Source organism: Canis aureus, chromosome 34 (assembly GCF_053574225.1).
Source record: "Canis aureus isolate CA01 chromosome 34, VMU_Caureus_v.1.0, whole genome shotgun sequence".
NCBI lineage: Eukaryota > Metazoa > Chordata > Mammalia > Carnivora > Canidae > Canis > Canis aureus.
The window spans coordinates 30,033,575-30,061,109 of NC_135644.1; the positions used below are offsets into that span (position 1 = coordinate 30,033,575).

Below are 27,535 nucleotides of genomic sequence, written 5' to 3' on the forward strand. Positions count from 1 at the left end.
AAACAATCTATCTGTAAATTAAAAATCACCTGCAATTTTATTTCTGAAATTACAAAAATAATACTTTCTTCACAACTGCTAAACTGATGAGTAATGAAAATGCCTTTGCTAATTCCAGGATTTTATCATCTGGTAGAGGTTTGGGGAATTGAGTTTGATAGTATTTTAGAATTAAAGATACAAAGCTTTGTAAAATGTAGAATATAGGAAAGGACTCCAAAAAAAAAAAAAAAATAAGCATTTGACATGCAAAAATACTGAAGTATTTCACCAGAAGTTGGCAAATATAAAAAAAAATATGATAGAACACATTTGATGATTCAGTAATGCTAAACTGTGATGTCTACATTTTCAACAATAAGATGATATATCAGGTATTTTACACCAGGATAACCACCATGTATGTGAAAAGCAGGTAGACTACAGGAGATTCAAGAGGGGAATAAGTTTAGTTTTTAGGAGCATGGACTTTGTATCCAGATTGACTGGGTTTAAAACTCAACCCCACAGTGTGACCTTCAGTGAGCTACTTAAACTCTGTGTTCCAATTTAATCATCTATAAAAGGAGGATACATGTATTAATGTATATAATACTATTAGAATAGTATCAGCACAAAACAAGAACTACACATTTTAAAAATTAATTTTAATAAGGAAAACATCTGTGTTTGGCAAGATTATAATCAGCTTTTTAAAAATTATTTTCAGAGTCTAATTAATTTTTAATATAATTGTAGTATTTTAGAACTCTAAAAGCCCTATAGATCTGGCCAACCAAACTTAGTTGCAATGTGTTTAAATGACTTGTTCAAGAGCCCCCAGGTAGTTAGTGGCCCAATTAAGGAAACAATCTTTCTTTTATTTCCCTTCCCTTTTCTTTATTTCACTTCCTTCTTTTTTCTCTCTCTCTTCCTAAGTACCTCTCTTCCTCTCTACCAATTAATCCTCTCTCAGTGTATCCATATACACCAAAGAACTTGGGGTAGCTAATTAGAAATACACTTTCCCTGGTTTCTAGCCCCAAATTTATGCACTGTATTTTCCTATGAATTTTACCACTACTCTTCAAAGCAATTTCTTTCAAAGTTTTTGAAACATCATTTCTTCTCACTAGTCTTTCCCTTTATAATAGGATTCTATTAATCTTACTCAGTAAATAAGTAAGGTCTCTGGGAAAAAAATCTAAATATTTGAGACTATAGGACAGTTTCAGGCTGTATTTTGCAATGATCAAATAAACACAATATCTACACTGTAAGTACTTAGCTTTGTGTTAAGAACATTTCTCATCTAGTATAAGTCAAAATAAAGAGAAATGATAAACATATTTTTTACACAAATATGAGGCATAAATAGCTGAAATATTCACATAATCTAATATTTTTTCAAAATCATTAAATATAATTTGGTTAACCATTTTGCATGTTTAGAAATCAAAGGAAAATTAGATGCTGTGAGTTTCTCTCCTTTCCTCCTTTCTCTGTCTACTATCCCCAATATAGAAAGTGGAAGAGACAGGAAGGAAGCAAAAGCAGAACTTATTTTATTAGAGTGGTGAATAATCAAATGTTGAATATATTTAAAGGTTTTTCAGAGAAAATAAATGGGGTTTAGTGAAATATTGTACACCAAGATATCATTTGAACATATACTTGTGTGAGAAGATGATGCTTTTGCTAGAGAAGAAACTATCACTTTAAGAACCCATGCTGGTTTAGGCTCTGAAGAAGGAAGAGAGCTCAATCTTTCAGTCTGTGGAACACAGTTTCAAAGCTATTTTTAAAGGAGAAGAAAAAAAAAAAAAAGACAGTTCTGCTTAGTATGGGCAAATGGCTTGTTTTGCTGCCAAAGATCCCATTTACCAACAAGAATTGGAATCAAATACCTTAACTTGTACTTAAATACCTATATGCCAGGAAAGGAATAGTTTTTTTTTTCTCCCATTTTCCTTAATCCTTTTTCATAATCCTCACAACAAACTAAGCTTCCAAGAGGATGTACAGTAATTGGTGCAAATTTTTTATCTTTCCTTTTACTTTCATTTTGCCCGTAGGAAGAGTCAAAATAAACAATGGGGCCAGATGTTTTTAAATGTTTTGGTTAATACCCTGTTTTCATCTCATCTCAACAGACTGCTAGGAAAGTCTTGTAAATTATCTTCTAAACTATTAGGAAATAATATAATATAAATGTGGTGTTTTCTTTAAAGAATATAGATTAGCATACTCCACCTAAGGTGGGATTTTTTTTCTTTCAAAAACAACATGTATTGATTCTTAACATAAATAGGTAAGAATGCTGAACAGTTGGTATATTCCTAAGTTCAACTTTTTCCTTCAAAGTCTTTGTTCTTCACATAAGCATGTGCTTATGCTTATAAGCCTTCCCTGTGCTTTGTGTTAGTATCTCCTATTATAAAAATCACAGGATTTGAGAGCATCTGTCTCTGCTTCTTTTCTCCAAGGTAAAAATATATTTTCATTGGATTGAGAAAAATCGAATAGAGAAAATCTGACAGACAAAAATTAAGAAATATATTTTTAATTTCCTATTAAATAATAGGAAATATTGTGTTTCATTTGTAAAACATTTTACAGAATAAAATAATAAATAAGTGTTTTTTTTTATTATACTTACTAGAGGAACTATAAATTAGATTCTGATAATTTTGAGGGGGAATCAAACTGGTAAACAGTATCAAAAATATTAAAACAAATTTTGTATTTCTTAATTGCATAATTCTAAAAAGATCACATTATATAAAAAAATCAGAAGACAAAATTGGCAAAAAATAAAGTGTAAAAAAACTTCCAGTTGTTTTTATTTTATTTTATTTATTTATTTATTTATTTATTTATTTATTTATTTATTTATTTCCAGTTGTTTTTATAAACAATAAAAGAGCTGTGGCACCTAGGTGGCTCAGTCTGTTGAGTGAGTATCAATCTCTTGATTTTGGCTCAGGTCACGATCCTAAGGTCCTAGGATTGAACCTCATGTTGGGTGCCATGCTCAGTGGGAGTCTGCTTGAGGATTCTCTCTTTCCCTTTGCTCTATCCCCCAGTCTTTCTCAATCTCTCTCTCTCTCTAAAATAAATAAATACATCTTTAAAAAAAAAAAGTAAAAGAGCTAAGTAAATAAGATGCTAGTAGCCATTACAATTTTTATTTTTGAAAAAAAATTAATGGCATAGGTAAAAATATATCCATTTTTAAACTGTGGAGAAATCTGTCCAAAAAGAAATGTTCTGGAAGGATATATAGTAAGATATTAAAAGAGGTGGCTCATTGGTGTTCTCCTTCTTTATACTTTTAGATACTTGTCACATTTATTTAGTGATGCATATATTTGTTACCTTACATTTTCAGAAATAAATTTAAAGTCACTCCTTTCAAATATATTTCTCATTTAATATGTTAGCACTTCATGAGTTAAGCAAAACGGAATAATTTTCCTTCCCACAGATGAGAAGAATGTGTTATTTCTCAATTGAAGGAGTTTGAAATAAAATCCAGATCCTCCAAAGAGAGCTTCAATGCTTCTTCTATGATATCATACTATAAGTTTACAGGAAATAATAAATGTGAACATACTATGAGTTTTTCACAATAAAGGAATAGTAATTATAATCTGAGATATTATAATAATGTTTAATTTATTTGATCTTCTTTATAAATTTCTAATTCCAGTTGAGAGTAAAATAAATGTATAATATCAGAAAAATGTTAATAAAAAGGGATATCTAAGTAAGTGAAATGTGTAAAGAATAAAACCCATCATTACATCTATGTTTGATTTATTATGATAGCAAATATTAGAAGAGAATATAAGACTCTTTTGTTTTACCTTAGGAAGATACTGAACATGGTATTCCAAGTAAGAATGAAGAAAGTCATGTCAAGAATTTTAATAATGACTAAATATAAAAGAGTCCATAAGGGTAAAGAAAGTTATAAAGACGAGAAATAACTAGTAGGTTTTTAAACAAAGTAATCTATTTTAACTAATGAGAAATTAAAGTAGAAAGTAATATCTTGATAATTATTTATTGAGGGTTACTAGAGGGCATAATTAGGGAACTAAGAGTATTAATAAGGTTAAAGTCAGATTGTTCCAGAAGCACATACCACTCTAGCAATTGATGTAGTCTAACTCCTGTGCATCAACACTCTGGCCACATGGGCTCCCTCATTCCCTTGTCTAGGATATATATAGCCAGCACCAGTGAGCTGCTTCAGAGCAGAGAGAGCCAGATTCATCTTTGTATGTGCAGAACCCAGCACATGCTCAACAATGGGTAAGCATGTACATTTGGATTTGTAATCTAAGTCATTTCAATAGCCTGAGCCATATCACCTCAAAAGTTATATATACCAGAAAAATGTATAATACACCCTAAACTAATGATATTATTTGGGAGATTAACTGCACTGACAGATAACTTATGTTACTTGTTGCCTGTTCCATGAGGTAATACAGATGCATATTCATGCAGAGCTAACATGTTTGATGAGTTCAAACTCAGTCATTTCCCAGGCAGTAGCCTCTAAGTCACAAAGTTAAAAGATTATAGCGAGGCAAATAAAATCAACATGTGAGGTTGATTAGTTGCAATAAGCTATTTCTCTCACCTTCGTCTGGGACACAGGTACCAAGAAACATTGCTTAAAGCAAGAATGATGACAAATGGATACTGATTTTCAGCCTCAGAATCAGGAACACACAAAAAAAGGGATTGGAGTACTGAGCTAAACTTTCAGGCCATTTCTAAATGGTAGCTTCTACTCAACTCCACCTGATGGTGCCAAGTATGAATACATGACCATTGTAGTAAGATCTGAATTTTCAAGAATAAATAAAAATTCATATTTTTACTTAGAACATCTCATTTTTAAAATGTTGGTAATTTTTAAAAATGTAAAACACTGTATATGCCAAAACCCCCACAACTACAGAGCATGTCTGACACACAAGCTCCTGGTTTATGACCTCTGGTTTAACAACTTGATGATTCCTACTGTTGCACATATAATTGAGACACTATTGAAAAGTCGTATACTATGACTGCTAAAATGTCAAGGAGAGTTTACTAATTAAAGAAAACCAAACATTCAAGATTATGTGTGCTATTATTCCATATTCATAACTTCAAAATACCAAGTATTTTACAAACTTCATTTAGTATCAAAATGAAAATATCAAAGCCAGACGTTGACAATAGAATAATATCCATAGCCATTATAAATTTTACTTTAAATGTGGTATAACTAAGGCTAAGTCACAAGTTCAAGTTGGTTCTCTATGCATGATTGTATTTCTAAATGATGACTAACTAGCCAATTATAGTCGCTAGAAAGTTCTGTCATAACTGACATTTTAAATGAAGCATTTCACTAAGAAAACTAAAATTTAACCTCATTTTAATCACCTTAGCTATTCAGAATTCTGTTAATCAAGTAGGAGAAAAAAAATTTGTCTTCAACACCTAGAATGATTTATCTGTTTGTACGAATGTGAGAAAAATGATCACGTCTTCGAGTAATAGATTACAAGTACAAAGAAAGTTCACATTACAGCTATGCTGATGAAAATTACATGCAGGCTGCTACAACACAGCCCGTGAATTAATTAACCTTTTGCCATAAAAATCTGGAAACTTCAGCAAAGACTGAGGTTTCTCTGTTTCTCTTGTTCCAGCTCCCTCAGCATTTTAGAAAGTAAAATACTGTGCTGTTACTGAGGGAAATAGATAAAAGATACTGAGATTTTATTGGGTCTCCATGTCACTACAGTAAAAACACAAGTTGCAGTCAAAACATAGCAAGTTGAATGTTTCCTTTTTTGTTTTAATTAATGAATGATGAGAAATAATGGCTGATTGCTATGTAGATATTTACTTTTGTGAATGAGATCAGAAATTCCTTTTTTTTTTTTTTTTTTGAGGTCAGAAATTCCTAACCATGAATGTTGGCTAACTCTTAATTATCTACCTTTTCACTCTGAGAAAATCAAGAAAATCCTTTTGCGAATGTATTTAAAAAACCAATGCATTTTAAAAAATATATCTTTTGCCAATGTGTTTAAAAATAACTACATCATCTTTCAAACTTCATTCTCAGATGAATAAACACATTATATTTGAGTGTAGTAGTCAAGTATTCTGATAATTTTCACGTGGTTTCCGAAGCTGAAAAATCAGGTAACATTAAATGAAGCCATGATCTGTGAAAACAGGATTTCTAATAAACAATGGTATTAAGAGTGACTGTCTTTCCTCAGCTGGTCAAGATCAGCGGTCAATAAGCTTAGTGAATTTGAAGATTACAGCAAGATTTAAAGACTATTAAGTTATACTTTAAATGCTGAAATAATAACTTCATGTTTTTATGCAATTATTTGGAGCCACGTTTTATTTTTCCTCTTTGATGTAGCAATATCTCCTTAAGAGGATTAACTGTCTCAATATTAACTGTTCTATAACAAAGTTGTTCTCTTCCATGAGCCAATTTTTAGTTTTAATTCATTCATTAGGTAATTAGTCTTGCCAACAGATAAGTCATTACTTCAGTAGGTTAGGAGACATCCTTGTTTAGATAACGGGTCACAGATACTGTTTTAGGATGTTAGAGCAATTCTCTATTGTTCAAACTAAATCATGATTTGCCAAATTTATCTTTAAAAAGCAAAACTAGTGATCTCCCTCTCCAATATGTTGTTAGGAAATCAAGTTTTGGTTGCAAGCAAGTGATACACAATAATATGTTAAAATAAGAAGGTGGTCATTTTATGTAAATAAAGTGAGTAATGCTGATCTAGACAACTAAAGATACAAATGATATTTCTTATTTTGTATTAAGAGCAAACATTTTATGAATCAATACTTCAAATTAAATAGCTATTTTAGCTAATTTAGATCAAACAATAAATCTGTCATAATTGTTAATATATTAAAATTTTCCAAATGGATCTTTCTTATATAACTATAAGGAAGACAGCTCTTTGAAGTGAGTAAATTTAGAATATCTACCAAAACATTTTTACTTATTTCAATTTTGAGAATATCTCTATTATAAAGCATATACATTTTGGTAAGATACATATTTATTGGAAGCATCAAGGCTGTCACACAGAAAATTCGCAATAAATATATTTTGAATATAAGAATACACAAAGTTTCAAAAGAAATTTGGCACTTCTGCCAATAATTAAATTTACCTGTACTAATTTAAACTAAATTTAATATTGTCATTGATTCTTAGATAATCATGTAAGCAATGATAATGTAAATGTGTATATGAATAAAAAGTATATGCCTTTATAAGACTTAAAAATGAGAGCACAAATTCATAATACTCCTTAATTATTATAGAAATAAACATGCTAGCCTTTGGAAGATATGAGCTACATACCTTACAGGTAATGTTCTATCTCCTTTCCTTCTATCCATTTCTCTTTGGGGAACAGGATACCAACGGAAATTCAGTTTCCAGTTAAAACCCCCATAAGTCATGTCTGACCCAGCCATATATTCAAAGGTATCATCACTAATTACATCAATGATAGGGCATACCACTGTTTTCCTGCAGAAAAATCGAAACCAGTTTACATATAAATAATAATTTAAATACTACATTAGCTTCTTCAGATCCAGTATAGATGTTAAATTGAAATTTAATCATTTTGTTACTTTAATATAACTTTATTTTCGTTTTATCTTTTTTCTTTATGGAATCATTTCCATTTACATTTCCTTACAGTCTCTACTCCATTCTATCATTTACAATCTAATCAAATACACTAATTGGTCTTCAAGCTGATATCCAAATGTATTCTAAATACTAACTCAGCAGAATGAACATGGTCTATTTTTCATAAAACCTCCACCCACAGCATGATTAGTAGAGCTACTTCGATATTATGCATCATTTTAGTAAGAGCCCACTGAAAAGCAATAGCATGCAGAAATAGTGAATGGATGATGACGAATTAGACCTGGTATTTTGAATCTCAAAGGGTATAGGTTAGTTTAAAGAGTTCTGAAAAAATTTTCCTGGGGCCAATATCTACTAGAAAAAGTAAACAAGTAAAAATCAAGAAACAGAAGCAACAATAAAAATCATCATTATCGGTGTAAGTAAATGTTTCCTCTGAAAGATATTAGGGACATAACAATTTCTAAGTGTGTTGACCTAGACCTCAGAATTAACTATAACAATCTGCATATTTTAAAATAGGGAAAAATAAGCAATTTAAGTTTCTGTGTTGTATCTAAAGATCTATTTCTTCTTAAAGTTAAGAGGGAGAGCCAGGAGAGTGGGTGTTCTTCATGGTGGCTTTTTTAGGATAAGTAACTTCCACAATAGGAGAAGACTGGATATTCTTTTAATCCGTGTTATGCTTTCTCCAGTCTTCCTCTACTCCTGGCTTATATGTTTTATTTTGAGATATCTGTCATCTCTATAGCAAATGTTCAGGTCTACTCAAGTTTGCATTGCTTGTAGCTAATTCCAAAGAGCAGAGCTTATTTTTCATATCTGATGGGAGGTAAATATACAAATATGCTTTTGAATCACCCAGAAATGTGGAAAGCAAATAGATGTTGTCCATTATTTTATTCTGGTTTTGTAACACCAGTATCACAAATGCTCATTTTCAATTAGGTTTTCTATTCCACACAATTGGCCAAAGCCTAGAGTTCTCAGAAATCAATAGAATTCATCTAGCCTTGGAAAAGTTTCTTGGTAATTCTGGCCCCTACAAAATCAATGTCTTTCTCTCTTTCTTCATTAAATTTAATGACAATTTGTAGGGAAGCAAAATCAGATCTAATAATCTTGAATAGCACTTTATTATCTAGTTATGGCAACTTTAGAATGTATAAGCAGGACAAGACATTAGAATTCATTAGATGCAAATACAATCTAAACATATTGTTAGATTAAAAAATAAATGATCTATGCATGATGATATTGAACAATATTATATTAAAAATTCAGTAAGTTGAATATGAAACACATGTTTAAAAAAGCAGCATAATGTATGAAAAGTTGCCAGGAAATGCATTTAAGATGTTCTAAGTTCATTTTACTTTGCCAGTCTTACCCTCCTGTGCATACTGTACAATGCATGGCGTGGAAAAATGTTATTAGCTGTGTACTACACTCAGTTGACTAAAAGGTTCCCACTGCTTTCTTCAACTGCTATGCTTCATTTTACTGACAACCTCCATCTATCTTCCTGGCAAGTACCAAATCCTGCCGATTACATGATGTAGCTGGAGGAGCTCACACTAAGCAGCCCTTGTCTTGGAAGCTTAATTAAAAACTGCAATTTTAAGAAGACCTTTCTATGGTAAGTGAAATGACTATGCAAACGAGGTGTTATGCAATGCTTTGTTATTGTATCAGAGCATTCTACACAGTTGTCTTCATTAGGTACTTAGGGATTATAATCATTTATCATCAATGTTAAGGAATATCTGTAAGAAAAGCTTGTACTTGATAGCATCATTAGCAGAAAGAATTGCAGGTAAGTATCAGGTTTCTTAATTTCTATAAAGTGCCATTCTATTTTTCAGATTTCACAATCTGTATGTACAAATTGGCAACATTGTTTAAATAATTAAAATTCTAATAGTTGTGCTCTGTTTTTGTTTTGTTTTGTCTGTTTTACTGTGATTCCATACAGTGGGATGTATGAGTGTGTGTCTTCATTTTTAAGATCCTCTAGGTGGTTTTGAACCAGACTTTGAATAAGGGCAGTGAACACTGGTCTGGGAATGGAAAGAAATATACTGTTGCTCCCAACACTTCTAGTAACTGGGACAAGCTACTTAACTTCTTTATTCCTCTCAATTAGGTACAGATAAGAACATCTATATTATGTATCTCACAGGGTGGTTGAGGTGCTTTGAAATGTATTTTATAAAACATGACACTATGTCAAACTGGACTCATTTCTATCACCTACAAAATGAATAACATTTTTTCCTGTTTAAATTGTTTGATTATTTCTTAATCAAATATTAATATCCAGCACAAATAAGGCTTTATTAAATGGGGAGGGGTGCTTTTTAAAAGCTAGAAAATAAACTTCCTAAAAATAGCAATTTATGAAGAAGTTTTGACCGCTACCTAGAACTGTCCTAACAGGCTCAAACCCAGGCAGACATAATGCATGTATTCTTACCTGTCTTCTTTTATTCTTGCCAGCAAAGGCTCCAGCCATCCTAAGGTGCATTCACAGTGTGCATCGAGAAAAGTTATGACCTGCCCTTTTGAAGCAGCTGCTCCTCGAAGGCGGGCACGTATTAACCCAGAACGCTCTTCCATTCTAATAATTTTTACCGGCACCTCTAAATTTTTCACATAATTCTCTAATGTCAACTTGAGAAAATCTGTAATGTGCAATAAGAATTTATAAAGTTTTGAGACTATTTTAAGACATAGAGATACTCCTGCCCAGATGGAATTCAACACATAGAAATGGTAGCCAGCTCCTATTGACATTATTTGGGATTAGGTGAAATAAATATATAGAGATTTTATCAGTAATTTAATATATATTTCACAATAACTCTATCAAGTTGACTGGCAAAGATAAGGATATAATAGGAAGTTAATATACCAGACTCTAATTTAGAAATTGGGCCACAAGAGCACAAATGAAGACTTATTTATAAGTTATGTTGCTTTTACCGACACACACACACACACACACACACAGATAAATGTCCTTGAAATCGTATTAATGCTCAATCATATAATCATTTAAGCTGGAAAAAAATAAACATTTTAAAAAATCACTTCGGCTGATTTCTTAGGTTAGTACAGATCAAATGAAATCATGAAAGAAACTGAAAGAATTAGTTTCATATTCCTGGAATTGGCATTAACCAGGTATATTGATGAAAATCTGATAGGTGATTTCAGGGCTAGTATAATTATAAGGAAAATACAGATCATTGGCTGGCTATCTATTTGACCATAATAAAGTGTTCTGATTAAAAAATATATATAGTGGGAAAAATATTTATACCTCTTTCACTAGCATCATCTACCAAGATGACTTCAGAGAGCAGATAACGTGGGGAACGATTTATAACACTATAAACAGTTCTAAGGAGAGTGCTCCAAGCTTCATTGTGAAACACAATGACTACGCTTGTGTTTGGAAGTTCATCAGCGTAGACCTTTGTCTTGCATCTGGAAAAGAAAGAAGAGAGACATGCTAATAAATTCATTTTTCATTCTGATCATTGTAATAAAAAATATCCCTGGTAACAACTTTATACTTGAATGCCCCTTACTAAGGAAACATTTTATGATTATGTAAAATAATTTTCCTTTTAATAAATGTTGTAATTATGTGGTATTTTGAAAATTAAATATGCATAATTACTAATATTTTATTTTAATTCCATTTTTAAAGATTTTATTTATTTATTCATGAGAGACACAGAGAGAGGCAGAGACACAGGCAGAGGGAAGAGCAGGCTCCTTACAGGGAGCCCGATGTGGGATTCAATCCCAGGACTCCAGGGTCACGTCCTGAGCCCGAGGCAGACACTCAACTGCTGAGCCACCCAGATGTCCCTTATTTTAATTCCTGTAGGGAACAAAGCAGCATGATCTCCACAAGTGTAAGAAAGCCAAAATAACATTCCAAGACTATCAGTAGAAGACCAGGGTACAACAGGGACATAAGAATTCATTTAGTGTATATAATTTAATTCCTTGTTTAGAAAAAAAAATAGTATAACTCAAAAAGTCTTAAGAACATGAAAAGACATGTTCACAGGGTTTTGAAGCATGTAAAACTGAGATTATTTTTCTATTCTAAAATCTAGTCGTGTGTTTTCCATTCTGTTTGAATATGCTATAAACCATGTCTACTTTGAAGGAAGAGTTTAGGGGCTAGGATTTACTTTGCAGATTGGAGGTCAAGAAAAGGTGAAGGCTACCAGCACTTCCCAAACTCTGATGTGCATAGGAATCACCTAGAGATTTGTTAAAATGCAGATTCAGGTTTAGTCAGTCTGAGGTGAACCCTGAGAGCTGCATTTTCAAGAAAAAACTTTTAGGTGAAACAGATGATACCAGTTGCACAGAGCCCACAATAATTCTCATTACTTTTAAAAATTGATGTTTTGAGAAAAAACTTAGTTTTGCTTATAAATCCAAAGAAGTCCAGATTTTACTTTTCAAAAATCAAATTAAAAAGGTACATTTGGATAAATGATATATGTAGTGTCCTAGGTGATCAGGACAGGCAGATGGTCTTCATCCCCAACAACTTGTCAACATTCAGATATTTAAATCATGTAATTATAAAATTTTAGAGAAAAAAAAAGTCATTGGGTATCTGGAACAGGAATAGAAGTTTATTCACCTTAGGTTATTGTTTCATATAAAATGTTCTAAAGGGCTAGAGAATTAATTCCATAAAATAAAATGAACTAGATACTTGCTACCACTCATGAATGATCTAATGCATGACACAAAATAAGTATTAAAATTAGTCTTCTTCATAGATGAGTGAAAAAATTCAATAAAATGTGGGGCATAAGGGTATAAAATTAAACAAATACTGATTGTATGCCTATTGAAACATTTAATCATCTTTTAAAACAGTCTAAAATATCATCTACTTAGTGAAATCTACAATATAGTCAGGCAAGAAGGTACTGTACCTGAACTACGACATTTTTTCTGTATATATTTATTTGAAAAGCATTCATTAATTACTCACATTATAAAACATATTGTGTATATAGGAAAATCAAAATTTACTGAGAAAAAGTTCTTTGATTCACAGCCATCTTCTCCCATTCTAGTGGCAAGATTCAAATGGGTTCTTATATGCCTCATCAGCATGTGACTTAGGCATCCAAACAGTTTATTACCAAATGGACTCAGCCACCTTCGTGAATCAGACATGTTCTCACCATGATTTTCCTCAAACCTTCATTCTTCTGGCTCAACAAAACAGCATACTGAGCAAAAAGTATGATAAAGACCATCATGATTATTATCAATAAAGAAATAAAACTGGAAAATCAGGCTGAAAGCATCCAACAGTCAACAATTACTGGCTTAACCCAAGGATATAAGGGCTTACCAATATCGCTGGAAAAAAAGTGATTTATGGGGTTTTTTTGTATGTTATGTATGCATGTATGTTTATGATTTGTATTCTAAATGCCAATAAAGAAAAAAATGAATGAGATATTTAGATAGATTTTTTTAAGTCTTTCATTTATTTAAAAGCTGATGTTTAAGGCAAAACAAGTTAACTGGAAGGCAGTAAACACAGAGGGTGATTTGAAGCAATGTGGATAGCTTTGATGGAAACCAGCCAGGTCTTGGTCTCAGGAGTTGAATATGGGGGGACCTTGGAATTCCATGGGTCCATCCCTTATGTTTTTTTTTTCTTTCCTTCAAGGATACTTTTTAAAATTTTATTTGAATGTAATTAATCAACATATAATGTATTATTGGTTTCAGAGGTAGAAGTCAGTGACTACACCCAGTGCTCATCACATCACATACCCTCCTTAATGTCCATCACCCAGTTACGACACCTCCACAGCCCCCTCCTCTCCAAGGACCCTCAGTTTGTTCCCTATGTTTAAGGGCCTCAATGGTTTGTCTCCCTCTCTGATTTTGTCTCATTTTATTTTTTTCTTCTCTTCCCCTATGAGCAAAATAAGTCAATCAAAGAAAGATAATTATTATATGATCTCATTCATACGTGGAATTTAAGAAACAAAACAGAGGATCATATGGGTAGATAAACCTTTTAAAATACCAAACTAAAAGCAATATTCAAATCCAGCTTCTTAAAATACATCTATCATGCTTTGTTTTTGTTAAAAAAATCTACTCACAATGTTAATTTTATATTCAATATATATGACAATAGATAATGAACTAATTTACTATTAATGCAACTATTATGTTTAGAGAAAATTTCTGCTGTGTCATTATTTAATGTAGCATAAAAATAAAATGTGGCTAATATGTTTATTAATTCTTCCTTTTCTTCCTATGTAAACAATTATTTAGCACAGAAAACTTTCATCATAAAATAATTTCTAGAATAATATCAATTATTTTCAATGTCAGTTTATCCTCCTATCTGCAGTTCATAGAGGCTTATGAACAGGAGTTATTTCCATGGTTTCTAATGGGGTTGTGATACACTGTACTTTTACCATTTTCTGTATTTCATCACATCTACTGTTTCACCCGTAGTAAGATACACCATCATCTTATGTATTACTAGGAAAGGAAAAAGTGTCAAATAAATCACAGCATATACTTTCTTATCACTAGAGTCTATTTAATACCTAGATAGAGCTTATTGAACAAGCCTTTAAATTTACTTGAACATAGATTTCTATCAATATTGTCATGCTTGTTTATAAATCAGTCACATCAGCTTTATGTTGCTTTGAAGTTTCTTTCATCTACTCTAAGAGGCTTTTTCTAGCTTTAGGTTGCATTGCTTAACATCTGAGAGGCATACACTAAGCACACATCTCAGTAACAAAATATAAAATGGCTTCATCTTCTTGTGGGTATCTTCCTTCATACTATAAAGTTATGCTTTTCAAATTTTAAGGGGCAAAGAAATGATATGGGCATCTTGATAAAATGCAGATTCTGATTCCGTAGATTTGGGATGGGCCCAAGATACTGCATTCTTTTTTTTTTTTTTTTTTTTAGGGGGCACAGAAGAAGAGAGAGAATCTTAAGCAGGCTCCATGCCCAGAGCGAGCTGGACTTAGGATCGACATCACAACCCTGAGATCTTGACCTGAGCGGAAATCAAGAGTTGTATGATTAAACAACTAGCGCAGGTGCCTCAAGATTCTGCATTTCTTGTTTTTTCTTTCTTTTTTTTAAATCATCACTCCTAGTTTATTTATTTTTTTTAAGATTTATTTATTTATTTATTCATAGAGACGGAGAAAGAGAGAGAGACACAGGCAGAGGGAGAAGCAGGCTCCATGCAGGGAGCCTGACCTGGGACACGATCCACCTGGGACCTGGGACACGATCCAGGGTCCCGCTGCGCCACCGGGGCTGCCCAAGATTCTGCATTTCTAATGAGATCTCTGGTGATATTGTTGCCTGGTTGACATGATAAGAAATAAGGCTATATAAATCAGTCAGCTGTTGATTAGCAAGAAAATATAGAGTTGTGGTCACTGCTCCAACAATGAACATTTGCTTCCTCTTAGGAAATTTAACACTTGTCACTGTTTCCTTGCCTTTCTTTTCATGCAATAACTTTTTGTTCCAATATTGAATCAGACTGTAACTTCTCTGAGGGAATGTTGAATGACAATTAACTCTGCACCTGTAGTATAAATAGTGTAGTTAATAACTTAGGTGAAGCAGGACTATGTGAACAGTCATGACCACATTCATACAATCTTAGGAAATACGGCTTCTATAACAACTGCCAGCTGGTTGACAACGATTCTAACTAACCATCGACTGTAAAACTCATCCTGATTTCAGACGCGTAAAACTAAAAGGGTGCATCTTAGAACAGGTGAATAGAATATGAATAATTGTAATAATTATTACAATGATTACAATAACAGGTGAATAGAATAATTTCTTGTTTAGCCAAGAAAGAGTACTAAATGGGTTATTTAGTTTTAGTTTTCTTTTCTTTTTTTTTAAGATTTTATTTATTTATTCATAGACACAGAGAGAGAGAGGCAGAGACACAGACAGAGGGAGAAGCAGGCTCCATGCAGGGAGCCCGATGCGGGACTTGATCCTGGGTCTCCAGGATCACACCCCAGGCTGCAAGCGGCACCAAACCGCTGCGCCACCAGGGCTGCCCAGGTTTTAGTTTTCTGTGTGTGTGTGTTTGTGTGTGTTTTAAAGACCTTTAGGTATCTAAGTTGTCAGAGCTTTCAACTCACTGTTTTTTAAAAAAATAATTAAAAACAAACAAAACAAAAACAAGAGGGCTATGTGATGCAAGTGGGATAAGTACTTAGATTGAACCTCTCTAAAAACCTTTTCTTCTGACACATGGCAAACAACTTCTTTGTGATATTGCAAGAATTATTTCACACTGTCCACCTCAGCTTTTTTATCTTTTACATAGTAAGAATAAAGTAGGTAATCTGAAATGTGTAGTAGACATTGCTTGGTCTGCAGATTGAAGCTCAAAATCCCCAAATGGTAGATTTGGAAACAGCTTTCAAACTTAACTAATACAAATGTTCATTTTACAAAATGCAAGTCTCAAGTCACAGAACTGGTTCAGTATTCTGCATAATAAAGTAATAAATAATATTAATATATTTTATTCCTTAATCATATTAGCAACAGTGGTGATTTATTTCCCACACTATATGCTACATCAAATGTTTTAAATGATATTATTGCTGTCTGGAATATTAGAAAAAATTTGAATTTAAAAATATGCCTTAATCTTACATTCAAATATATTTCTTTAAAACAAATAGAGAAATAGCTATTCCCCTGGAATCATTTGATTAAAACAAAGCACAGAAAACAGCTTTCATTGAAATTATGTACATATAGACCAAATCAGCTTTTAGCAATCTGTCCTATGAAGATATTATTATTCTTTTATGTAAACATCTAAATGGGATTGGCAAAAGTTGACATTATTGTGGGAACACAATGCATATGTAATTAACTTGGAGAGTAAAAGTGGCAGACTGCAATAGCAATTTTCATCAATTTGAAGGGAATATTTGATGCCCACTACTCAAACTAAGGTCCTGAAATCTGGTATTCTAGTAAAATCATAAGCTTTATTATAATAGCATTTCATATTTATACTATATTATGACATGCCAAATCTATAATACTTGAAGTGAAAGTTTATTTCTTTTTAATTCTGTAATAATATATCTATGACTCTTCATCTTGGCTGCACATTGAAATAATCCCATGAGCTGGAAAAAAATACTGATGTGTGGATTTCAACCACAGAATTTCTGACTTAAGGTGTCTAGGGTGTGGCCAGGTGCAATGGGATTTATAAAAAGATCTCTGTTGGGAATTTGAATGTGCGGCCAGAGCTGGAAAAGGTTGTTTAAAGTTCTTTAACAGAAACATTGGCTTTAAATATACATATATGTGTGTGTATGCATATATATACATCTATCAGTGCACACGTGTGTGTGTATAAAACCTTTTTCTTGCATCAACATTTTAAAATAAGATGCTTAAGGTTAATACATCTCTTTTTGCAGTTATATCAGGTGAAATTAATAAAGTGCATTTTCCTATAATTGTAAGCACTGAAGTCAGAAAGTCTTCAATTCCTTTACAATATTTTCTGTCATCTGAAAGTACACTAATGTCATCCAGTCTTCTCTGTATCTGCTGTTGATTTATAAATATATGAGAAATAAACCCAGCTGCTCTTATTTAGAGAGAATATGGGGGTAGAATTTCCAATGTCTGGAACATGGAAATACACTGAGATAGCATACCTATTTACCATCTTTCCCCTCGGCTATGCACACATTATAGGAACATAGACTGTTACAATTTGATTTTATCCTTTTCAAAACCATATTGATGTTTTCAGATAAGTTACTGAACACAATATGCCACATCAAAGAAAGAAAAATTGACTATAAGATGAGAATGTGAAATCACAAAGGATCCATAATTATACAGTGGTTTAGTTAGACACAATCCATTTAGGACTACAAAGACTGTCAACATCGTAGTTTGCATGACTTGTTGAATTGCTGCTCAGTGAGTCAGTGGTTACCTTTTACTGCCTCAATCAAGAAGATTAATAATAGTAATTAAAAATAAAGACTTACAATGCAAGTCCTCTATATACTTCTTATTTTTAATAGCTATGGGAATTGCCTTGAACCTTGCAGAATTATGCGTGGTTTCTTTGTTTCCCAACCATTAAAATTCATATTCACAGAGGGAAATTTCATCTTTTGCCAATGCATCCATGCAAAGAAAACTCGGGCAACAGCAAAGTGATTCTTTCATAATAACTGAACAGCTTGGGGCCTCAAGTAAAATGAAGCACTTAATTTTGCATGGGTTTCTATATGTTGATTTATATATTATGTTGCCTTCAACAATATTGACTAATTGTTTTTAAAACTTACATGTCCCAAGCACCTTTATTTTAAAACCCAGTTGGACCCTGTACTGATTCTTGGCCTATTTGCTATCAGATCTACTTCTTGTACCTTCTCTTCTCTTTTAAGTATTTGGAAGGGTGAAATGGGAGGGTGACTGGGCTAGAAGCACTTCCAAAAATCCCTTGCTTGTTGCCTTCTGCTTGAAATACATCGTAAGGAGACACCTGGGTGGCTCAGGGGTTAAGCGTCTGCCTTCAGTCCAGGATGTGATCCGGGAGACCCCGGATTGGGTCCCACGTCGGGCTCCCTGCATGGAGCCTGCTTTTCTCTCTGCCTATGTCTCTGTGTCTCTCTGTGTGTGTCTCTCATGAATAAATAAATAACATCTTAAAAAAATAAATGCATCATAAGGATCTCAAGTAGGAGAGTGCCATACTGTAGGAAACAGGAACAGAAAGCCAGGGAATTTCTTTCTACATCCCTCACTAATCTCAGAGACTGCACAGCCCCCTTCTTCAGCCTTGTACCTCGGGTATGCCTCAATCTTTATGACATATGCTTTTTCACAATATAGCTACCTAATTCAATAGGCGAGGGGATTCTTCAAAAGAAGGAAGGTTAATATTATTTACTCTGCCTTTTCAGAATTTAGTACTCTGCATATCACAAAATACATTTAATAAGGGGTTGATGCATGGAATCTTCACAATGAGGCAGGCTACGTATGAATTATCAGATCAACTTCTTGATCATAGCTCTGTATTGTTATTGTCTGAACTAGAGGAGTAGAAATACCAGCTTTCCTTTTTATCCTTCTTTTTTTTTTTTTTTTTTTTTTTTTTGTATCTTCAGTTGGTTTTGTCTTTCCAGCTTCTGGAGTCGGGCAAATAAACGAGCTGAGGATAGGGAGGTGAAAGAGTATAAGGTCTGCGAGTCTGTGTATTATAACGCAGCCCCCTCTAACACAGGTAACATCATTCCTATTTGGCATTTAGAGCAAGCTCTGTCCCTGGAAACTATGTTGGCCTCCCTGTCCTGCCATATAGGATCCGTGAGCAGACTCATTAAATTTTGGTTTTGTCATCAAGTAAATAGAAGGAAGACTGCTGTTATTTCTATATTGCAGAACTCTTACAGAAAACAAATGAAACTATACAGGGATTATGTGAATGTAATTTATTATTATGCTATTTCTTACATTACGAAGCACTGTACAGAACATTGCAGATAAAGCCTATGATTATTTTGGGTCAGCTTTGCTGCTGACAGGCTTCTGCACATTGCCGTGTTCTAGTAACCTGTCTTTTGTCCTCAGTTCTTGTGCCATTTCTACCTCACTCCTGGGTCTGGTGTCTGGACGTCATGGCAGGAGAGCTGCTTTACTAGTTTGTCTAGCATAGTCGTGTGGAAAGCAGGTCCCGCCTCTTTCTCTTCCAGTCCTTCTAAATCATTTATTGCCCTAATCTTACATATCTCTGGCTGCCTGTGGCTGCCTGCCAGTAAACCTTCCTGCTTACTTCCCTTCATCTCTGCTTATTATTTTCTGCTGGAAAAAACTCCCAGGGCCATGTTCTGTCTGCCTGCCTCCGCTTCCTGCCTGCTCTCGAATATCCGTGAGCTCACTATCTAGCACCTGGCTCCCCTCTACTAGCCCACGACTAGCTTTACCCTGTGGGTTAGTCCAATTATCAAACATTGCATTCCTCAGCCAGGGGTAGGCCATCTCCTCCAGCAGTCAAGCCCTGATGTAAGAAACATCAGAATAAGATAACCAATACTGAGTGATAAACATTTTTTAAACTCTTAATCACACAGAAGACATCTGAGTATATTGCTTCATTCTCATTTGACCCTGAGAACTGAAACCTCCTGCAACCACATAGGTTAACTATCAGAATTATGACAAAGCTATAAACTCATAAATAGCCTTACTGCATGCTACAAGAACTTCCAGAAAATAAATGGATTCAAACAATAAATTGCTCAAACGATCCCCTTCTAGGGATAGGTTGAGAATAAGTTGCTCAACTGTCTTCTCAAGATGATATAGAACTTAACTAGGCAAACTGCTTATCAATTGATTTTGTTTTCCTCATTATGTCCACCGATCCTAAAGTATTATATCACATACTTGACCAGTCTCAGAAAGACTCCTGCATTGAAAGATCAGTCTTAAACCACGTAAGTCCAGACCTCCCAATCTCTATAAATATCTACCTTAGCCTCCTCCATGCAAGACTCCTAGGAATCTATGCCAATGTGGTAGTTATTGTTTGTGGTGGCCTTTTATAGAGTCAGCAATTCATAATCCTTATAACATTCCTTATGGATTAGTTATATTGTTACTCCCATTTGATAGTAGGTCAAGAATCTAGTGTTCAGATGAGTTCAGTACAATAGTCTCTTCTTATCATTGGAAGACACGTTTCATGACCTTTCCAGTGGATGACCGAAGCCATGATAAAACCGCACCCTATATATGCTATGTTTTTCCTATACGTGTATACTCATGATAAAGTTTATCAAATGGGCACAGTAGGAAATTGACAGCAATAACCAATAATAAAATTGAAAAATTGTAACTATATATTGTAATAAAAGTTATATGAATGTGGGCTCTTTCTCTCAAAATATGGTATTGTACTATATTCACCTTTCTTGTGATGATGTGAGATAATAAAATACCTACATGATGAAGTGAACTGATGGGAATAACACCAGTACCATGACCTAGTGTTAAGCTGCTTTTGACCTTCTGATGATAGGTCAGAGGGAGGATTATTTGCTTTGGTAATTTAAACTCAGCCTCAGGTGCACTAAGCTAAACTATGGATATAGAAGACTATCATTTGTTTCTAAGTGATAGAACTGGGATTCAAACTCTGGAACTCTGACTATTCTATGTTTTCACAATAAAATAAGGTCTTTCCCCCTAAGGGAGAAAACTGCCTTTGTTAAGCAGAATTCTGTGATAAGGCACTAAGGGAAGCAGGTATGAGCCTGAAGGTATGCATTCCCAGGATACAAAGGAAATCAAAACTACTGGAGCTAAACTAGATTGGAGAAGCCTTTGCTTCCCTCCAGGAGACTGGAGATTGAGGCAGAAAACAGTAAGGAAAGGAGTGAAAAGAGGCTAGGGAGAGGAGATAGCAAGTAAAATAATGGGAAGCTAAAGAGTCCAGGAGCCTTTAAAGTGATGTATACCTTTTTTTTTTTTTTTTAAGATTTTATTTATATATTTATTCATGAGAGACACAGAGAGAGGCAGAGACTCAGGAAGACGCAGGCCCCCCGCAGGGAGCCCAACGTGGGACTCCATCCCCCAACCCCAGGATCACACCCTGGGCTGAAGGCAGATGCTCAACCGCTGAGCCCCTCAGGTGTCCCATGACGTGATATCCTGAGGACATTTTTGTAGTGCCCAAGATTGCGAATCCAAGGAACCACCGAGGAGCCGACATCGATGCAAGCGCAGGACGGTTTATTAGCAAGCTGGAGCTTGGGCCCAGGTGCACCCGACCCAGCGGAGCAGGGGCTTGGACCCCCAGGGGGGTTACAGCAGGGTTTTATGGGCTGGTCTAGGGGACCTCCAGGAGGGGTGGAGGAATTTCTCAAGTTCTGTTTACATTCGGATATGGGGCTTAAGGGCATTGAGCTCTGTTCTCATTCTAATATGGGGCTTTCTATCAGGGGTGTGAGCTCTGTTGTCTTTCTGATATGGGATTCCCTGCCGAGGACATTGAGGACATTCTGCAGTTTTTCCCATAAAGTTCAGCTCTTATTCACAGGGGCCTAAGATAACTGTAGTTGTGCTAATGCTAAACTTTAGGTGGGATGGCCTTAATTTTTCTCGGCCTCCACAATTTTATTTACTTTTATTTTTTAAAAAGATTTGTTTATTTTAGAAAGAGAGAAAGAGAGAGAGGGAGAGAGAGGAAGAGAGAGAATCTCAAGTAGACTCCGCTGAGCCGGCAGCCCACGCATTGCTCAATCTCAGGACCACTGTGAAACCAAGAGCAGGATGCTCAACTGACTGAGCCACCCAGGTGCCTCTGGAAGACATTTTAAAGGTGAATTATATCTAAAGCCCATATTTGACTACAGTGTTGTAATGTAACCCATCCTCCTCTCCTGTTGTCCATTATATGCACCCTACTCATAGATGTACTGAATTAGTGGTTATGTGAGCACGTCTCTATGTTGAGAAAGAAGCCCCGTTTAGTATCTGGATTGTGCTGTGAGGAATAGAAAAGTCCTCATAAAAATAATCACAAAAGAGTGATTACCACCAAGGAACTGAGTAAATATCAGAAAGGGCTCTGGACTTCCACAGATTATTCTTTTGGGGTTTAAACTGACCTGACCTTGACTTTAACAGATTAGGTACACTCAGTTGAATCCGGTTTATATTAAAAACAAAAACACAAAGCTTTATAGATCTAATTTTTACCAAATAAATGGCATTTTTTTTTTATAAATGGCAATTATACACTCCTGTTAGAGTTACTCACATGATGCCAATAGTTATTTATTTTTAAGACATAAATGTGATTATTGTACAAGGAAGTTTTGTATCCTTTCTATTGTGATGAATTCTCCTAAATTTTGGAAATGAACTATAATCCAACTCCATAGCTAAAAGTAAAAATAATATATTTGAGTAAATGCTGTGTGTAGCTTTGTGGTTTTGGAACATGAATTTATGATCCCGGGTCTCCAGGATCAGCCCTTTCTGTGACCTCTCAATATAACTCTTTCATGCTATTGAAAGTATTTTAACAATGAAAATAATTCAATGTTATTGAAAATGATAAATATAATTAAAGTGGCTTTCCAACAAAATTACTAATATTGCCATTTATAGGTTTAAGTCCTTATATTTATTAGTGAAAATAACACTAATTTTTATATCAGTTGGCTTGGATTCTGACTGAATTGAGCTTTGCTTGGGCCATCATTTATGTCAAGTCAACTTAACCTATGAACTTAAATACCCTGTGTTATATATATTCGCAACTCATGCTTTCACTTCTCTGAGAAAATGAAACCACCACCCACCCAGGTTCAAAGCCAGACACTTTGATGTTGACATGACAGTGATGGTGACATTAGGAGTCCCCAAATCCTGAAGATTCCTCCCTCAGTATCTTTCTTATGCTTCGTGCTATTGCACCCTTTCCATAGACAATCACCTCTCTTTTCAGTTAACACATGGGGTCAATACAGTGCATTTATGGAACATTCTTGATCCCCAAACTATATCTTTCTCAATGCAAACCAAAATACAGATCCAAAAATCTACTCTTTTCTTCAAATGTTTGTGATGCCTCTTTCATTGCCTAATGCTAACATCTAAAGGCTCTTCTAGATCGGGCTCAGGCCACTTAATGTTACTTTCTCCTCTCACTATAGCATTTAACTCTTAGCAATATTGAACATCTCAAAGCTCCTTTAGGAGACAAATCTTTCTCATGCCTTTATCTCTAGAATTCCTTGTATTTACTGAAGAAATTACACATAGTGTTCAAGGTATGGCTCAAGTCCTGCTTCATATTTTCCCCAGGGATATTCAGTTGTTCACTGTCCTAAAATACTGATACATTTTATATATTTATTCTCTTTTCCTTCTCATATAAATAAGTTATTAGGTTATTCAACACATTGAGGAAACGGAGTCACTGTGAATGTGTGGGAAATTCCCTACAATGTTGTAGCTACAGTTTTCAAGAAAAGACAAAAGATTCCCTGAAAGGATCCCTTTTGTCTTAGTTTTTTTTTTCTTTTAATATTTTATTTATTTATTCATGAGAGAGGGAGAGAGAGAGAAAGAGAGAGAGAGAGAGAGGCAGAGACACAGGCAGAGGGAGAAGCAGGCTCCATGCAGGGACCCCCACGTGGGACTTGATCCCGGGTCTCCAGGATCACGCTCTGGGCTGAAGGCAGCGTAAACCGCTGAGCCACCCTGCTGCCCCTGTCTTAGTATTTTTCTAATGAGAATTTCTAGTCATAGAATTATTTGAAAATTAAAAAAAATTACTTATCAAATACTTGAGAATTTATATATATACTAAACTATATATTGGTTATAAATCATACATTTGTGAAAGATGGAATTACTGAGAATAAATGAAATTTTCTTTTTTTTTCCAGAAATATTTATTTAAAAAAGAAATTTTCAATTGATCAAGCAAAGCTCTATATCCGGAGTAAACTGTGATAGATGATGTTTCAGAGTAAAAATCTGTGTCAAGAACAGCCAGGTGCTGGCAAGGGATGAAAGCGTCACCATGGGGTGCCTAGCAACAAGCAAAATGAAGACATACCAATAGAGAAATTGGTGATATTTGCAGGACTTAGTATCCAATAACAGGGACCAAATCTAGGGATGAATTCAGAAATAGAATATTGCAGTCCCTGAAATATCAGAGAAAGAAAATAATTCACTTATGAAAAAACTGGGGTTCTGCTTTGATTAGATCAAGCGTATTGATACACAAGTTCAAAAAAAAAAAAATACACTCCGTTCATGGACCAGGTATTTATTACATGGAAATTAGATTTTAAGATCAAAATGGTAATGAAAGAGACACACAGGATTAGGAAAGATGTAAAATGGACATGTTCAACTAGAATCAGGGCCACAACCAACCTATCCTAACCATTGTGTCATTAGAAAAATATGCTCCTTCTGGACAGTGGAGTCCTGCTACCAAATACATAAAAGCAAATAGGCCTCTGTGCCCAGAAAAAGGCCCTCCTTCTTCCAGCCTTGACAAGGCACACAGAATTATAAATAGAGTGTATACAGTCACTTTTTAGCTGCAGTGCACACAGTTGACAACTCTGTAAGGATGCCCTAAGCCTAGAAATCCTTTAATTATCTTGACTATGAAGACAATTAGTTCTGTTTCCAGAGGCACAACTGCATCTTTAGATTATGAATTTGGGATAGAATGAATAGTGGGGAGAAATTACAGAGGTAATTGTGCATTTTATTTGAATAGGGTCAAATTGAAGTGTCTACATGTATGAAGTCAAATATGTGATAATTTTTTGCTTTGGCTCAGAAAATGTTTTCATTTATTTCTAGGTTCGCTTACTATAAAGGACTGTGTGTATGTATATATATTCATCTACACCTGTATCTATAAATATATATACATACAAATCAACATAAGTTATATTTAATAATATTCAATGAAATTGAATATCATGGATGGATTTCTAATACTGAAGAAATGATGCAGGGAACTATATTTTGTTCCCTGGCATAGAATTTAAATACTCTGTTATATATATTCACAAAACTATTTTAAATCCATGAAAAGAACAAAATTAAAATCAAAGTCCCATGTGTGAAGTAAATGCAGAAATTAAAGGATAGAAACCAAATTGCATTACCTACTAAAATGGAATATTAAAAAATACCAAATAATAATTGCAGGGCTTAATTTCTACTAAATTAAGTATCAATTAAAAGACTATATGCATCATGAATTTCTCTTCTTGTATATTTCTCCACACCTAGTTTTAAATAAGAAATGAGTATTTTTCCTTCACAAGATTTTTCATTGAGCACAGCCATTGTTACTAATGGCAGCAAGAGGACCATCATTTAGGGGGAAGGCAGATCTGTCTGATGTTTCCACATCATTAGATTCAGGTTCAGGGAACCATTTTGGATAAGGTTGCATCATTCTTAGTGCATCCCAGCACGAGGTCCATGATGCTGACATGTACCATTACCAGTGTTAACAAGGATCACTTGAGTCGGTGGTACCTGTCAGGCTTCTTTAATGTACAGTACTTTCCTCATTATAATAAATAACTTGTGAGAAGATAACTTGAGATTTTGTATATTTTTTGTTTTTATCAACATTTCACCTATTATACTATCCATTGATGATTATTGCCTTTAATATATATCTTGTGCATGCATTTTTTCCATACATTTTAAACGGTATCCTGTGGTAAATTTCTAAAAGAATTGTTGATGCAAAAATAAATAAATAAATAAAAATAAAAAAATTGTTGATGCAAAGGTAAATGAATATATAATTTTTATAGATATTAACAAATCTCTCAGTATAAAGGTTGTACCAATTTGCTTTCCCTTCATCAATGTTTCATAATTTTTGTTTTCCCATAGATTTGCAAACAGAATGTATTATCAAACTTAAATTTTCACCAGTCTGCTAAATTAGAAAAGATATCTCAAAGTAGTTTTAACTTGCATTTTTCCAATTGGGAATGAAGTCAAATATTTTTCAGTATGTTTAATAGTCAACTTTGTCTCTATGTGTGTGTTTGTGTGAGTGTGAGTGTGTGTCTGTATAAATATCTGTTCTAATTCTTTGTCCATTTTTCTATTGAAGGTTTTGTTTGTTTCTCTGCCTGTTTTGCTTTGCATCCCTCAATTTTTCGTACCTTCATTCTACAGTGATATTAACCTTTTATCACTATTTTCTATTGTTTGATATTTGTCCTTCCATTTTACTTATATTTTGCCATGCAAATTTTATTTTATGCATTCAAATGTTTCAAAATTTTCTTTTATTGTATGTGCATTATAGTTACAGATAGAGAGTATTCCCTTCACTCACGTTACAAAGAAATTGTTTTGTTTTGAATTTAGGTTGCCGGTTGATATGATACTTATTCTTTTGTATGGTGTGCAGCATGGATCTAATTATATCTTTTTCCGAATAACTAATCAGTTGTTTCAGCCTCACTTATTAGCACTAGGACAGTGATTTCAGACATCACTTTTGTCATATATTAAAATTCAATTTATTCTTATAATTATCTCCTATATTTTCTATTCATTTCACTTTTCTGTGTTCCCATGCCCCACTATCACACTATTTTACTTTTTTTAAAGATTTATTTATTTGCGAGAGAGGGAGAGAAGGAGAGAGAGAGAGAGATAGACAGAGAGATTGAGTGGGGGGGGGCAGATGGAGAGAAGCTTCAAGCAGACTCCCCAATGAGCATGGAGCCCAAGGTGAGATTTGATCTCAAGACCTATGAGATCATGATCTGAACTGAAACCAAGAGTCAGATGCTTAACTAACTGAGCCACCCAGACACCCCCACATTATTTTACTCATAGAGCTTTATACTATGTTTCAATATCTGGAAGACTAGTTCTCTTTTGTAGCATTTTTCCTTTGCTTACCTAGTTATTCCGGCATGTTTATTCCCCATGTGAGGCCCATTATCCATCATATTTTAATGCATTTCAAAGTATCAACACACTCTCCCTCCCTAAACTTTGCAGCATGCTTATTAACTAGAGTTTGAATTTTAATCAATCTTTTCTTTTAATGTAAAATTTAAATGCAATGAAATGTTAAGTGTAAATTTCCCAAACTTTGATAAATACATGCACTCGTATAACCTAAACTCA

The 27,535-nt window shown here is 34.0% G+C and overlaps 1 protein-coding gene and 1 long non-coding RNA gene across 6 annotated transcripts in view; one reads left to right on the top strand and one right to left on the bottom strand.

The window, feature by feature from the left end:
* GALNT13 (polypeptide N-acetylgalactosaminyltransferase 13) overlaps window positions 1-27,535 on the bottom strand; it is a 537,911-nt gene that overhangs the window by 185,258 nt on the left and 325,118 nt on the right. For all 5 annotated transcript variants that reach the window (XM_077883057.1, XM_077883055.1, XM_077883056.1 and 2 more), the window contains 3 exons: window positions 11,040-11,206; window positions 10,191-10,398; window positions 7,412-7,582 (listed from right to left, as the gene is read on the bottom strand). In XM_077883057.1, the coding sequence (XP_077739183.1) occupies window positions 7,412-7,582; window positions 10,191-10,398; window positions 11,040-11,206 (546 nt within the window). The remainder of the gene's footprint in view (window positions 1-7,411; window positions 7,583-10,190; window positions 10,399-11,039; window positions 11,207-27,535) is intronic.
* Window positions 14,716-17,376, top strand: LOC144304621 (uncharacterized). The gene is made up of 2 exons (XR_013371548.1): window positions 14,716-14,865; window positions 14,969-17,376. It is a non-coding gene; the product is annotated as an uncharacterized LOC144304621 (long non-coding RNA).